General features: G+C 37.5%; 1 protein-coding gene across 1 annotated transcript in view; it reads right to left on the reverse strand.

Annotated features, from left to right (window-relative positions):
* Positions 1–6,254: 6,254 nt before the first annotated feature.
* The window catches only part of HSD17B11 (hydroxysteroid 17-beta dehydrogenase 11), a 33,665-nt gene continuing 23,970 nt past the window's right edge, over positions 6,255–15,949 (reverse strand). Inside the window, exons 6-7 of the mRNA XM_025425322.3 lie at positions 11,545–11,661; positions 6,255–7,119 (exon numbers count right to left, since the gene is read on the reverse strand). Of these exons, the coding sequence (XP_025281107.1) occupies positions 7,029–7,119; positions 11,545–11,661 (208 nt within the window). The 3' untranslated portion in view covers positions 6,255–7,028. The remainder of the gene's footprint in view (positions 7,120–11,544; positions 11,662–15,949) is intronic.

Consider the following 15,949-nt stretch of genomic DNA (forward strand, 5'->3'; position numbering starts at 1 on the left):
TTTCTGGAGGGTCCATTAGTACATCATCAAAGGTTCTGTTTACTGCCAAACTCATAAAGCAGTATTAGGTAGTCTTAAATGTCTTATAAATTTCTTCAGGCTCCAAAACCTAGTTTCTATGCAAACAAACCCCAAGAAGTTCACACCTTATAGAGGCCTCAGAATACTTTTGGTTTATGAAATCCCTTGCTTCATCTCTACATATCAATCCTACTTCTTTTTTTTTTAATTTTTATTTATTTATGATAGTCACAGAGAGAGAGAGAGAGAGGCAGAGACACAGGCAGGCTCCATGCACCGGGAGCCCGATGTGGGATTCGATCCTGGGTCTCCAGGATCGCACCCTGGGCCAAAGGCAGGCACCAAACCGTTGCACCACCCAGGGATCCCTCAATCCTACTTCTTATAGTAGCAAAGAGAAGGTCTTGATCTCTGTAGTGTACTTCTCAATATTTCTTTCCTTGTTCCTCCAATTATTCTTTCCCTATTAATTCCAACATTTTCCTGCCCATGGGACCAGGTCTCTTTTGCTTTCATCTACTTTCTGTTCTCTACCATTGTAAAAATATTCTGCAAAATCTTTTTCCATCCCACCCCCCATTTGCAATCCTGTCTTTCATATCTTACTGTCAAAGTATTATACAGTGATTACCTCTGTTTTCTGGCTACTCATTTCCTTGGGAGCATAGAAATCTCTTGACCCTTTACTCTCTACCGGTGCAAAGTGCTATGATGGTCCCAAATATAAGGAGCTATGTGAGCATCAGTAGACCTGAAGATGGGGGGAGGGTGGGAGGTGAGACAAGCAGGGGTTAGCCACATGGTGAAGGGGATAAGGATGTTCCAGATATAGAAAACCATGTGTAGAGGCACTGGGAGGTGAGAGATCATAGCACATTCAAAGGCTAGGAAGGTCCCTCTTGGATAAGAGAGTGTGGGTCAGAGAGAAGTTAGAGAACATATGAGAAGCTCAGTCACTCAGAGAGAGTCTCAGCATCAAGTAAAAGATTTTGAGGAGGGGATTGTTATCAGATTTAGAAATGCTAAAAAAAAAAAAAGATTTAGAAATGTTTAGGATAGAGAATGCATGGGAAGAAGGGCAAGAAGGATTCTTGGATGGCTGTTCAGTAACCCAGGCCAGGGGTGGTGGTGGCCTGAATGAACACAGTGGCAAAGAGATATTTGAGAGAGGGAATAATAGAATCAATGGGCATTCTTTTAATAAATATATATCAAACCCTTTTTACGTCTTAGGGACTGTTCCAGGCATTGGGGATACAGCATTGAACAAAATACATAAAAACAAAGCTTCCTGGGAACCCTGGGTGGCTCAGCGGTTTGGTGCCTGCCTTTGGCCTAGGGCACGGTCCTGGAGTCCCGGGATCAAGTCCCACGTTGGGCTCCCAGCATGGAGCCTGCTTCTCCCTCTGCCTGTGTCCCTGTCTCTCTCTCTCTCTCTCTCTCTCTGTCTATCATAAATAAATAAATAAGTAAATCTTAAAAAAAAACAAAACAAAACAAAAAAAAAAACAAAGCTTCCTAACAGAAGCTTATGCTATATGGGCAATGTAGACACTAAAGATAAATAAGTAAAATATGTACTATGCTCCACAGTAGTAAGTATCAAGGTGAAAAATAGAGGACAGAAGGAGAAATGGAATCTTATAGGGCATGAATGTGTAGGCAGGGTTGCAATTTTAGATATGGAGTAAGAAGTTCTGAAAAGACCTAGGGAAAAAGACTTAAAGGGGAGATAGAGCTAGCCATGTGGCTGTCTGCAGAAGAGCATTTTGGAGAGGAAACAGTAATGTACAAAGGTTTGAGATAGGAACATGTCTAGTGGGTTGAGGATCATCAAGAGGACTGATGTGCCTGGAGTGAACTGAAAGAGAATGAGGGTAGTATAACAGTTTTATAGGTCAAAATGGCTAGGCTATAGTTTTCAACTATTCAGTGAAACTAATCTAAATGTTGCTGTGAAGATATTTTGTGGTTAACATTGATAATAGTCTTTAAGACAAAAAATTTTTAAAGATTTTATTTATTTATTCATGAGAGACACACATGGAGAGAGGCAGAGACACAGACAGAGGGAGGAGCAGGCTTCTCACAGGGATCCTGATGCGGGACTTGATCCCGGGACCCCGCAATCAAGCTGAGCCGAAGGCAGATGCTCAACCACTAAGCCACCCAGGCGTCCCAAATAAGACAAAACTATTCTTAATGATGTGGATGGGCCTTATCCAATCAGTTGAAAGGCCTTGAAAACAAAACTGAGCTTCTCTGTACTATAGACTGAATACTTGTGTCCCCGCCCACAAAGTTCTTATGTTGAAACCTAACCCTCAAAGCAACGGTATGCGGAGGTGGGGGCTTTGGGAGATGATTAGTTCATGAGGATGGAGCCCTCATGAATGGGATTAGTGTTTTTGTAACGGAGACCCCAGAGAGCTCCCTTCCCCCTCCTGCCATGTGCAGACACAGCAAGAAGACCGGCTGTTTGTTGGTGAACTGGGAGGCAGGCTTTCGCCAGACGCTACTACGTCCTGGGTGGCTTGATTTTGGAATTCCCAGCCTCTCGAAGTGGGAGAAATAAATTTTGGTTGCTTAAGATCCACTTGATCTTTGATATTGTGCTGTGACAGCCTGAACTGCCTAAGACACCCAGAGTCAGCAGCGATGCTGCCTCAAGACTGTATCATGGATTCTGCCCCAGGGGTCCCAGCCTGTCAGCCTCCCCTACAGATTTCAGAGTTGTTAGCCTCCCACAATAACATGAGCCAACTCCTCAATTCCTTGAAATTAATCTACCCTCGTATGTATGTATGTATAGAAAATCTCCTACTGATTCTATTTCACTCTAATATAAGTAATAAGGTAATAATCGGTAATAAGGTAAGAAGACTGGATTACATATGGCCTTCCAGGTCATGGTAAGGACTTTAGCTTTAAGTTTTAGGTGAGGCGCTATTGGGGGATTTTGTACTGAAGCATGACATCATCTCATATTTTAAAGACTTATTCTGGAGCACCTGAGTGGCTCAGTCGGTTAAGTATCTGACTCCTGATCTCAGCTCAGGTCTTAATCTCAGGGTCATGAGTTCAAGCCCACATTGGGCTCCATGCTGGGCATAGAGCCTACTTAAAAGACAATTTTTAAAAAAGGACTCACTCTGGCTGCTGTGCTGAGGGGAACAACAGGTGATGGTGGCTTGCATCGGGGTAGTGGCAGTGGGGGTGATAAGAGGTGATAGAATTCTGGATATATTTTCAAGGTAGAGCAAACAGAATTGCCTTTTTAATGAATGTGGGAGGAATCAAGGATGACACTAAGTTTTTTGGCCTTAGCAACTGGAATAACAGGGTTTTGAACAGGTTCAGGACAACATCAAAAGCTCAGTTTCATAAATATTAGGTTGAGATGCCTGCTGGTTATGCCAGCAGAGATACACCAAGAAGGTGGTTGCATATATGTACGCCATTCAGAGGAGAGATTCAGGCTGGAAATATAAATGTGGGAATGGTGACTAATATTGAACATATGTGCCAGGGATTAGAGGATTTTGGTGAGCTGAGGGATGAGGGTGAGTAGAAGGAAGGAGGTAGGTGTAATTGTAAGTTTTTAACTTGGACACTTGTTAGAAGTGCCATTCTCTGTTAGGGAACCCAGATGGCGTAGAGAAGATGCTAGGTTTTGCATGTATTGATTATGACATTTATGTAACTGCAACTGGAGATAATGTAGGAGATTACACAGTCTAGTTCAGCCCTTTTACGGATGAGGAAATGGAGGTTCCAGCACAACTAGCTTGAATTAGATTGCCCAGTGCTCTTTTTGCCATACGAGGCCACTTGTAATTGTAATTGTAATTTTGCCATACGAGGGAAGACTGTGAAAGTAAAAGGCACATCTCTCTCATCTCAAGATTGTCTAGTCATCCCTAGACCAATTTATAAAAAAAAAAAAAGAGAAGAAAAGAAAAAAAAAAACGGTTAGGAGTCAGATTGGCTCTAAGGTCAAGTGGGAATTCCTATGTGTTTTGGGGAAGGATGTGATGTCTAGTGGAAATTAAGACTATCCCAGTATTTTCAGGCTCAGCATTTTAATTTCAGGAAACTTTAGACCGTTGTGATATTGGGTCAGTCCAGGCTAGACTTCTTTCAGGTAGACTACTTGGGCATTTGCATGTAGCATCTTATTCCACCTTAACCTAATTCCTTGATGGAAAAGCTTCAAACAGTCTTTCACTGGCTAATTATGGATTATTGTTTGAATACTAAGGAAAGCTTGGGTAAAAGGAAGTAGAGGTGTTTAGGTGATGATTCAACTCTCCAAGAGCTCCAGTGAGGCTGTGGGATCAAGTGAGGTCAGCAAATGTGTGTTCCAACCCTCATCTTGACCTCTGAATAGTTGTGTCATTTCAGATTTTGTTGAATCTCTTTGGGCTACCTCATCTATAAAATGGGAATAGTTTCTTTTGCCTTCGTGGATGTATCTTGCAAGAAGTTACTATGGCCGAGTTCAAAAAGGGTGTTGCCTGTGTTCTTCTCTAGGATTTTGATGGAATCTTGTCCAACGAAAGATGAATGGATAAAGAAGATGTGGTTTATGTATACAATGGAATATTACTCAGCTATTAGAAATGACAAATACCCACCATTTGCTTCAACTGTGGATGGAACTGGAGGGTATTATGCTGAGTGAAGTAAGCCAGTCGGAGAAGGACAAACATTATATGTTCTCATTCATTTGGGGAATATAAATAATAGTGAAAGGGAATATAAGGGAAGGGGGAAGAAATGTGTGGGAAATATCAGAAAGGGAGACAGAACGTAAAGACTGCTAACTCTGGGAAACGAACTAGGGGTGTTGGAAGGGGAGGAGGGCGGGGGGTGGGAGTGAATGGGTGACGGGCACTGGGGGTTATTCTGTATGTTAGTAAATTGAACACCAATAAAAAATAAATTAAAAAAAATAAATAAATAAAATGGGAATAGTGATGTCCACCACGCAGAATTCTTCAAGGTAGTAACTCTATCACCCAGCCTGGGAGAAGAAGCTCTGAATAATTGCTCCCCTTCCCCACAGCAAAATCCTTATTAGTTATTTACGCACTAGCCAAGTTGGTGTTGACGACACACTAAGGTCAATTTTAACCCTTTTCCTTGGCCTGATTCCTCACTCTTTCTAATCCTTATTTCCATTAAAAAGAACAGTGAGAATGAAAAGTGTTTCTGAAGGCAAGCCTGGGAATATTCTCAAAGGGAATAGGGGAGGAATGAGTAGGACTCAGGGACCTCCCCATCCCATGGCAGGGCCCCCAGGATGACAGCAAATGCTCAGAAAGACTTTATGGTGTCTCCAGGGAGGGCTCGTTCTTTGCTTACCCCACAAAAGAGAGAGACATCTGTCATCAAGGTCCTAGTTTAGGACCACAGAGTACCATGAAGGTTGACAACTAGAGAAGTCTTTCCTGTTTACTTGAGAACAATGTAAGCCTCTTTGGTTTTGGTGTGACTCTCAGAAGTAGCCCTATTGATGGCTAAGATGAATTTTCCCATTAAATTGTGGAGAAGTGGGTTGAGACAATTCATTCATTCAAGTAACAGTTAAAAGTTTTCAGACCTAGAGTCAGAGCAGTAATTGCCTGATGTTAGTGAATCAGAACCAACTTTTATTTATTTCTTATTAAAGAGCAGAGAACAAAAGCCCAGAACCTCTACAGTGTTCATTAACTTTTCAGCAGAGCTGGGGGCTCCAGCCCTAAGGTCCTTCTGGGTTCCTGCTCCCTACGGGAATTTCAACAATGCCTTCAACCTAGCCTGCTACCCAGAATTGCTGGAGGTAAATAAATAAACATTAAATGTTAAATATGTTTGTTTAGAAACAGAATTAAGATCTTTTACCATGAAGTTTGTGTACCTAGTGTGACTCATTTACTATATTTCACAATAGTAGTGATTCTGATTTATATATTTTCTGAGTATGAATCTCTGATACAAGGACCAAAGTTCTTTACTTAGTATATATGTGTCTAATACAGTGTTAGAAATATTTTTCTTCAATAGAAATCCAGCAAGCCTGCTTATTTTTTTCAATTCATAGGTCTGATCTTCTTATCTCGCTGAGCATTACTCACATCCGAGAAATTTCTGGATATTAAAAAAAAGATCTTTGATTACATAATCCATTTTCCCTTAATTTGAGCCAAGTTGAGCCAAGTTCTGTTCAAGATGAAAAGATGGAGACAAAATTTAAGTTTGATCTGTTTATTGTTGCCATTATGGGTACAGTCTCCTAATTCTCTGCCTCAAATCCCAATGATGCTTTTGTACCTGCAACACATGTCGATCTCAAGTTTCCTTGAGCTGAAATGTTTGGCTTTGGAATGTGAGGCATCTTTCAGGAAACAGTGGGAACTTGTGTGATGAAATGTTTGAGTGACATTTCTTATATCATAAGAAACTCATTGTGAAATGCCACTAGATACAGTCCTTCATTATATTTAGAGAGCCTGAAGATTTTGTTTTTATAGAGAATAGAAAAGGAAACGGGAATTATATAAAATTTAAGTGCAATTAGAAATAAAAATATATCTTACACATTTATAGTACAAATTTTCCAGAGATTGCACAAGTCACAAAATCTTAGAAATTATAAAATTATTTGTAATTTTATAAATTATGTAATTTATAAGGTCTTTCCTAAGGTATTCCCCTCTTTGTATTATATAAAATTAGCTTTCAGCTAAAGGACAAGTGATAATAAATGAGGACTGTCAGGGCCTCCAAAAAAGATATTGAAGAAAGAAAGATAATTAGGAAAAGCAGAAGTCTAAATATTAAAGTTCTGATTAACATTAGATCAAATTGACTTAAACCTGGTAAATCAGTTCTATTTATTTATAGCTAGTGTGTGAAGAAGAATTTAAGTTATGTCACTTAAATATAATGATGTTTTGGAAAGCAGGTATTTTTGAAGATGTGTATTTACATTAACTAAATATAGAATGTGGTCCATGTAGGACTTATTCTCCTTTAGTTTTATACCCAATAACTGCATCAAACCTAATATCGATCTTTCGTTTTAAAAGTGCCAGGAAACGCTCAGGAAGGATCCTAAAAAAAGATACATGAAAATAATTAGGAAATAAATATTAAGTGCATTTGTAAAATATCTTATTTTAAAATACACTTATCATGTGTCATCATTTTTTTTTTGCATGAGAAAAAGGACTTTTTAATTTATATTCTATGTATCAGGCAGCTCTATGTCATATATAAACCAAGTCCTGGAAGACAATCACGTAGCTTGGTGATACAATGCGAGAAAGATAGAAGAGGCACATTATAGATGGAAACTATTTTGTTGGGCTTTCTTTCTTCCTATCTTTCTTTCATTTGAGAATAATGAAGTTTTTTGGATATTTCTTAAAAAAACAGACTTCAGCTTCATTGCCCTAGTCCCCATTTAATAATGAGTATTTGTAAAGTCTCCCCATGATATTGCTGTTTTCTCATCCACAGCAGGCTATGGGAATGCCTGTGGGATGGAGCTTTCCATTCTATGGTCTATGGAGAGCCTCAGATGAATATGTGCAATAAGCCTTGTCTAAAAACTGAAGACATGATTTGTCTCTTCTCTGCACTCTTTTCTAATGGATGTAAGTGCTGCTGTGACAGCTAATGTAAAAATTAGAAGGAAGATATTATCATATTATCAGCAACTTCTTGTCATCAGTCATTTCTCAATCAATAGAGATAATACATATCTATAACTTGTGTTTTGGGCATATCCTTTATCATGTATCATCTTAAACAAGATTTGTCTTAAGATTAGGAAATTTAACTCTGAGTCACTACTCTAAGTTCTTTCCAATGAAATCCATTTTGTTTTCAAAAGGAAAAGGAAGGAGGCTTAACCTCCTTTAGGGTAAGAGTGACTTGAAACATTTAGCTTACGAAATAGATACACTCCTGTGTTTCTCAGGAGAGCTAAGAGAGGAGGTGTCTAGAACTAAAGAGCTGAGACTGCTAAAGGCTTTGAAAACAAGAAACATAACATTGGAAAGGGAGTGAGAATAGGAACTAATTTTATATTTTACAATCCAAAATATTATTAAAATGTTCCACTGAGAGACTGAAGAAACAGAATAGCTAAATGAAAATGCAGATAAAGAACTTTGTTTTGAGCATAATGCTGAACAAGTTATTTGAGTTCAAACTCCTCATGTGAAAATGGAAAAATTAATACCTACTCCACAGTGTTCTTGTGAAGAATCAATGTGTTAACATAAAATGCTTTAAACATTTTATTTTGTACATGTGCTTGCTTCAGCAGCTCATATACATTTTATTTTGTACATGACGGACATGTAGTAGGCCTAATTTTTTTGTCCCTACCCTATATAGGCATAGCTCAGAGATACTGCAGGTTTGGTTCCAAACTACTGCAATAAAGCAATTATTACAATAAAGTGAGTCAAATAAATTTGTTGGCTTCCCAGTGCATATAAAAATTATGTTTACACTATACTGTAGTCTATTAAGTGTGCAATAGCATTATGGCTAAAAATATTTATAGACCTTAATTAAAAACTACTTTATTGATAAAACATCCTATCCATTATCTGAGCTTTCAGAAAGTTGTAATCACCAATTACAGATCACCATAACAAATAAAACCATGAAAAACTGTGAAATAGAGCAAGAATTATAAAAATGTGACAGAGCCATAAAGTCCAAAAATGGTGTTGGAAAAATGACGCTGATAGAGTTGCTTGATACAGGGTTACCACAAAACTCCAATTTGTAAAAAACACAGTATCTTGAGAGTACAATGAAATGAAGGGCGACAGAATGATATATGCCTGTGCTTAAGAATATTATGGAATTCGTCACTTTCCAATGAGTCTGAGAGACTTTAAACAGAATATGTAAGTCAGTATAACTATAGTTGACCCTTGCACAACACACATATATCTTTTGACTCTCCAAAAACTTAACTACTAAAAGCCTACTGTTGATCAGAAGCCTTACTGATAACCTAAACAGTCGACACATATTTTGTTATATGTATTATATACTATATTTTTACAAAGTAAACTAGAGATAAGAAAATGTTATCATGATAATCATAAGGAAGAGAAAATACACCTATAGTACTGTACTGTATCCAAAAAAATCTACATAGAAGTGGGTCCCTGTAGTTCAAAGCCATGTTGTTCAGGGTCAACAGCATATAGGGATATCTGACCATATGGCATTAAAATAAAGCTTGCCAATTGAGCAACAAACATTCACAGTCTGATAAAAATCAGGGCAATGCTAATAAAAGTGTTAATTATAATAATAATAATAGTTGTATATAACATTTATTGAGTATAGTATCCTGAATACTTTAAGTGCATCATTTTATTCATTTCTCACAGTCCTATAATGTCTTACTGTCTCCATGTAACAGATGAAGACACTAAGTTTCAAAGAAGTCAAACAGGTCATCCTGTGTTCATGTGGTGAGCAAGTCACAAACACAGCTTCATCTAACTCCAAAGCACAAACTTTGAGTCTCTATGCTAAAGGTCTAGAAAATGGAATTAATTTATTATTATTATTATTTTTAAAGAACCACCTTTTTTTTAGATTTTATTTATTTATTTATTCATGAGAGACAGAGACTGAGGCAGAGACACAGGCTGAGGGAGAAGCAGGCTCCCCACGAGGAGCCTGTTGCTGGACTCGATCCCAGGACCCGAGGATCATGCCCTGAGCCCAAGGCAGTCATTCAACTGCTGAGCTACCCAGACATCCCTAGAATCAATTTATTAAATCAACAAACATTTTGGTGCCGCCATGTGTCCATCAACTCTTCAAAGTACAGGGGTTACAGACAGTCATGAAAAGAGACAAACCTCCTTCCCTCATAGGCTTACATTCTAAAGGACTGTAATCACTGAGTGCTTACTTATGAAATGTAACAAGAATAATGGTAAACACTTCATAGGTTTTAACTTGGTCATTCAGCCAGGAGATTCTTGAGTTTTCTCAAGGTTTAGGTTTATTACCTAAACTTCTAAGGTGTGTTCAATCACAGTTCCTTGCAGAAGGGGCTAAAAAGCCTGATATGTGTCAGGTATGCTTTTGATTTCTTGAAATTTTTTCAGTCTGTAGGCCAGTAATTCTCAAAGTATAATCTTGAACCAACTGCCTGAGGCAGTTGCCTGTCAAAATACAGTTGTCTGGGTCCCAACCAAAATATCCTGTATTAAAACCTCTAGAGGGACCTGGGTGGCTCAGTGGTTGAGTGTCTGCCTTCGGCTCAGGGCATGACCTCAGGGTCTTGGGATCAAGTTTGGCATCGCGCTCCCCTGAGGGAGCCTGCTTCTCATTTTGCCTGTCTCTTCCACTCTCTCTGTGTCTCTCATGAATAAATAAATAAAATCTTAAAAACAAAAAAACCTCTAGAGGTGAGATCCAATAATTAATTTTTAAAAATTATCTTCCCAAGCGATCCTGATGCCTCACCATGTTGGAGGCCTGACTGTAGGAACAGAGAACAAGAAGCTGGCTGACTGGCTTCCTTGCTTCCTTGCTTCCTTGCTTGCTTGCTTCCTTCCCTCTTTTAACCTAAGCTACCTCTTCACATTCCCTTCATTACTTGGACTAGCCTCACTGTCACACAGTGTTCCCATGTGAGTAATGAGGCAATGTGTTAGGTGGAAGGTAGTTAAACCAAGTGGTTTCCAATCTTGGCTGTACATCAGAATCACTGGGAAAGTTGTATCTCTCAGATCAGCCCACACTCCAGACCAATCACATCAATCTTGGGGAGTAGGTTCCAGGCCTTAGTATTTTGAAAACTGCTAAGTGAATTCCAATGTGACCAAAGCTGAGACCTAGTGCTCTAAAGAAATGCTTCTTAAATTTGAATATGCATTCAAATCACCCTTGGGTCCTATAAGAATGCAAAGTCTGGTTCAGGACATCAAGAGAATCTGTATTTCTAACAAAGTCCCAGGTGATGCTGATGTTGCTGATCCATGGAAGTAGTAAGGCTCAAGGATCTCTAAAATTATTGAATTCTAAAAGCTTATTTAAGCATTCTTATGCTTCAGTATGCTTTTACACAAAATACGAGCTCAGTGATTATCTGTTGTATTTTTAGATGAATATCTAAAACCTTATGGTCTCCTCCAACCTTATGGTTCTATGACTTCACTATGTAATAATGCTTAAAAACTACCCTTCTTTATAGTCATCTTCTATGAGACAAGACTTCCAGATATATACACATTTCTTTTTCTAAAAAAAAAAAATTTAAACACTTGTGGAAATTACTCAGCTCGTTTGCCCAATTTCTATACAAACCCTGCTTCAAGGATTAACAAATGTGGTTTTAAAAATTGATGGATTATTGAAGCCTATCCTTTTTGTCTCTTAATTCCATTTAATTGTGCTTTATCAAATGTCTGGTTTTAGATCTGAGTAAAAGCATTAATACATAAATCTTTATTTATAATGCTGATAAATGTAACTGTCACTTACTTTTCCACCACTGTTAAAAAGCATATAGAAGATGGAATAAAAATCATTTTCTGCTCAGTCAGGATCCCATTCAGCAGCTTGTCTACCACTTCCTCAGGTTCCAGGATGGGCCCCAAACTGAAATCAGAAGCAGTCTTCAGCAACAAAACATTTCACTGAAGCTTCTGCTTTAATTAGGTGCTAAACAAATAAGTTAAATTACCATAGGAATCATAACATAACAAACTTGTAGCATCTGGCCCATTATAAGTGCTCAAAAATAGCTACTGTTTTAGCATGAATATTAACAACCACTTATTTAGTGCTTATCATGTACTGTGCACTGTGCTAAACACTCTACATAGGTCATCTCACTGAAGTTTTCCAACAATCTGTGATGGAAAAAATAGTACCTATTTTGTCTTGCAAATGAGAATTATAGAAGTAGCCAGGATTCAAAAATAATTGAACTAAATTAGGACTGATAAATTCACTTTTATATCTTTAGAAGTTTTGGGGCACCTGGGTGGCTCAGTTGGTTAAGTGTCTGCCCTCAGCTCAGGTCATAATACCAGGGTCCTGGGATCTAGCCCCACATGGGGCTCCATACTCAGCAGGGAGTCTGCTTCCCCTTCTCCCTCTGCCCCTCCCCACCCTTCCCACGCATTCCCCCCCCCAAACAAATAAATAAATAAATAAAATCTTTAAAAGTCTTGGGGAAAAAGCCAAATACCATTATACAAGTTTTATTATTTACTCAGACTGTTTAGCAAACAATTTCTAAAGTATCAGAGAAAATTAAAATATATATGATATGATCTTTCATTCTCAGCCTAGGTCAGTCATTTACTAGAATACTGTGTTCACCCGGAACCCTGAAGACTACATAGGAAAACCTGGAGATGCAACAGAAAAGGAAATGTAATAATAAAGGTGAGTGCTTTTGGCCCAGAGGAGGTAAAATTGAAAGGCAATGGAAACCTGAAGAAGACTAAGCCCTCCTTCGCCTAGGGCATAAGCAGAGAACCAAGGAGGATGAATCTAGAAACTGAAAGATGCTTGTGTCTTGAAGTGTTCAGAAGGAAATTCACTTTCTAGCATATTGCTATCAGACTTCACTACTCCCAAGTTGCATGAAAACTCACAACCACCTATGTAAACAGTACAGCATACTTCCACATTCCCACTGTGGCCTTGTGAACCTACCAATCAAATAATATTGCATTGACTAAACTTTTCTTAGTGTACTTCCTCTCTTTACCCAAAATCTCAGCCTCTGCCAGAGAAATTTTCATTAAATTTAATGGCTGGCCAAGAATACAATTTTTAAAAGGCCAAAAAGAACAGGCTTCCAGAAAATAATATCTTGGAAGAATAAAATCTTAATCATTAAAATATCAGTACATGGAAAAATTTTTCCCCCTGACAGTCTAATGTTAATAAGAGTTGCAAATCCTATTAAATAAATGTTCATGACAGATTCTGTAGAAACTGTCCCAAAATACTTCAGGCCTATCTACTGGTGTGGGGGAGAATTTATGTGGGGGCATAGTAATACTTAGGGACAAAGAGTATTTTCAGGCAGAACCATGTTTGATTATCTAACTACCACTTGAGTGGTTAAGTAACTTTGGGGAAGATATTTCTACTATTTAAAGTTTTTTAAAAAAGGATTTTGTTTTTGTATTTAATCTGAAAAATGGGGTTAATGCAGTGGTATGCTAGTAAATGTTTCACAACTGGCTCTCTAGGGCATAGAATTCTCTGTTTTGTAGCATTTAATTTCTATGGTGTAAATACTCTCACCATGGCTGGTTTCAAGCTATTATTGCTGAATGAGTATAAGCTCAGCGCTCCACTGGTAATGTGCATGGAAGTACTTGATGCAGTCATACTATACAAATGTTACTTGTCAACTTCTTTTTTTTTTAATTTTTTAAATTTATTTATGATAGTCACACAAAGAGAGAGAGAGAGGCAGAGACACAGGCAGAAGGAGAAGCAGGCTCCATGCACTGGGAGCCTGACGTGGGATTCGATCCCAGGGTCTCCAGGATCGCGCCCTGGGCCAAAGGCAGGCGCTAAACCGCGCTGCACCACCCAGGGATCCCTGTCACCTTCTTATATATTTTTCTTTTTTTATGGTACTAGCCAACAAAAACTATTATCTTTCTGTAGCACACACACAAATTAAGCTTTTAAAAAGAAAAAATTTATTTATTTATTTATTTTTGAAAAAAATTATGTATATTTCATGTAGGAGTGATGTTTTTAAAAGGATATTGAACAAAAATAATTCTTGGCTGTCAAAAAAATTTAATCAGGATAGCCAATGACAAGCTAATAAATTCAGGTTATGCTACATTGTTTTTATCACTAATTGGAAAGCGAGAGAGAACTTATTGAGGGAAGAATATTTAATTAAACATTGTTCATATGCCTAACAATAGAGCTCCAAAATACATGAAGCAAAAATTGACAGAATTGAAGGAAGACACAGTTTAAAAATAAGAATTGGAGACATTAATCTTACTTTCACCAATGACTTGAATGGCAGTATAACCAATTAAATCTAACAGCATCTATAGAACACTCCACCCAACAACAGCAGAATTCATATTCCTCTCAAGAGCACAAAGAGCATTATCCAGGACAGACTATATGTGAGACCACAAAACAAGTCTCGTTAAATTAAAAAAAAAGACTAAAATCATACAAAATATGTTCTCCAACAATAGAATAAAATCAGAAATTAAGAGCAGAAGGAAAACTGGAAAATTCACAAATATGTGGAAATTAGCCAATGGTACAAGGAAGAAATCAACAGGAAATTAGAAAGTACTTTGAGATGAATGAAAAACACAACATACAAAGATTTATGGGATGCAGCAGAAGCAGTGCTCAGAGGGAAATTTATAGTTATAAATGTCTACATTTTAGAAAAACCCTGAGATCTCAAATCCATAACCTAACTTTTCACTTTAATAAACTAAAAAAAGAACTAAATGTAAAGCAAGCAAAATGAAATAATGATTAGAGCAGAAATAAATGACATGGAGAATAAATTATAATAAAAAAATCAATGAAACCTAAAGTTGGCTTTTTGAAAGATCAACAAAATTGACAAACTTTTAGCTAGACTGACCAAGAGAAAAAGAAGAAAACTATTATGAAAATGAGGACATTACTGCTAATCTTACAGACATATAAAGAGTTATAAGAGAATACTATCAACAATCATATGCCAACCATTAGATGACCTAGAAGAAATTCCTAGAAACACACAAAGCACTAAAACTGATTCAAGAAAAAAATATGAAATCTGAGTAGATCTTTAATCAGAGATTGAATCAGTAACCAAAAAACCCCCAGCAAAGAAAAGTCCAGGACCAGATGGCTTCATGAAAAATTCTATCCAATGTTTAAGGAATTAACACCAGTCCTTCTTAAAGTTAAAAAAAAAAAAAAAAAAAAAAACAAAACCCGGAACTTGTCCTAGCTCAGTCTACAAGGCCAGAATTACCCTGCAAATAAAGCCTAAGACTAAGATATCTTAGGATATCTTAGAAAACTAAATAAAAATATCTCTTATGAACATAGATACAAATATCCTCAACAAAATCCAGCATCAAAGCAAATGCAGCATCATAGTAAAAGGATTATATACTATGGCCAAGTGAGATTTATTGCAAGAATGCAAGGTGGAGGTAGGGGGCACCTGGGTGGCTCAGTTCATAAAGCATCCAACTCTTAGTTTTGGCTCAGGTCATGATCTCAGGGTTGTAAGACTGAGCTTGGTATGGAGTCTGCTTGAGATTCTCTCCTTCTCTCTCTGCCCCTCCTCTTGCTCTATGCTCTCTTTTTCTCTAAAATAAGATAAATAAAAAGAACCCTCCAAGAATGTGAGGTGGTTTATCATATAAAAATCAATCATTATAGTATATCATATGAAAAGCCCCATATGATCATCTCAATAGGCACAGAGAAAGTATCTGACACAATTCAACATGCTTTCATGGGGGGAAAAAAGCACTCAACACACTGGGAACACAGGGGAACTTCCTCAAGCTGATTTCACAAGCACTTCCATGATACAGCTTGGTTTCTATAAACAGTGGAGTAAAAAAAAATAACAGGACTTGTTAAATATGATGATCATCAGCCTTTCTAATAATAAAAAAGATGATCATCAGCCTTTCTAATAATCAAAAATGTATTAATATAACACAGAAGTACTTTTTTCCCTCATCATTTGATAAAGATTAAACATGGGGTAATATTCAAAGCTGGCAAATATCTCGCTGGTGGCGGGATAAATTAGGACAATCCTTCTGGAGGGAGTCTAATAAATCTTTCAAAAGTAAATAAGTTCCTACTCTTTGATCCAGCAATTCCATTTCAAAAAACCATAATCATAACAAAATGG

The sequence above is a fragment of the Canis lupus genome, chromosome 32 (assembly GCF_003254725.2).
Source record: "Canis lupus dingo isolate Sandy chromosome 32, ASM325472v2, whole genome shotgun sequence".
Lineage (NCBI taxonomy): Eukaryota > Metazoa > Chordata > Mammalia > Carnivora > Canidae > Canis > Canis lupus.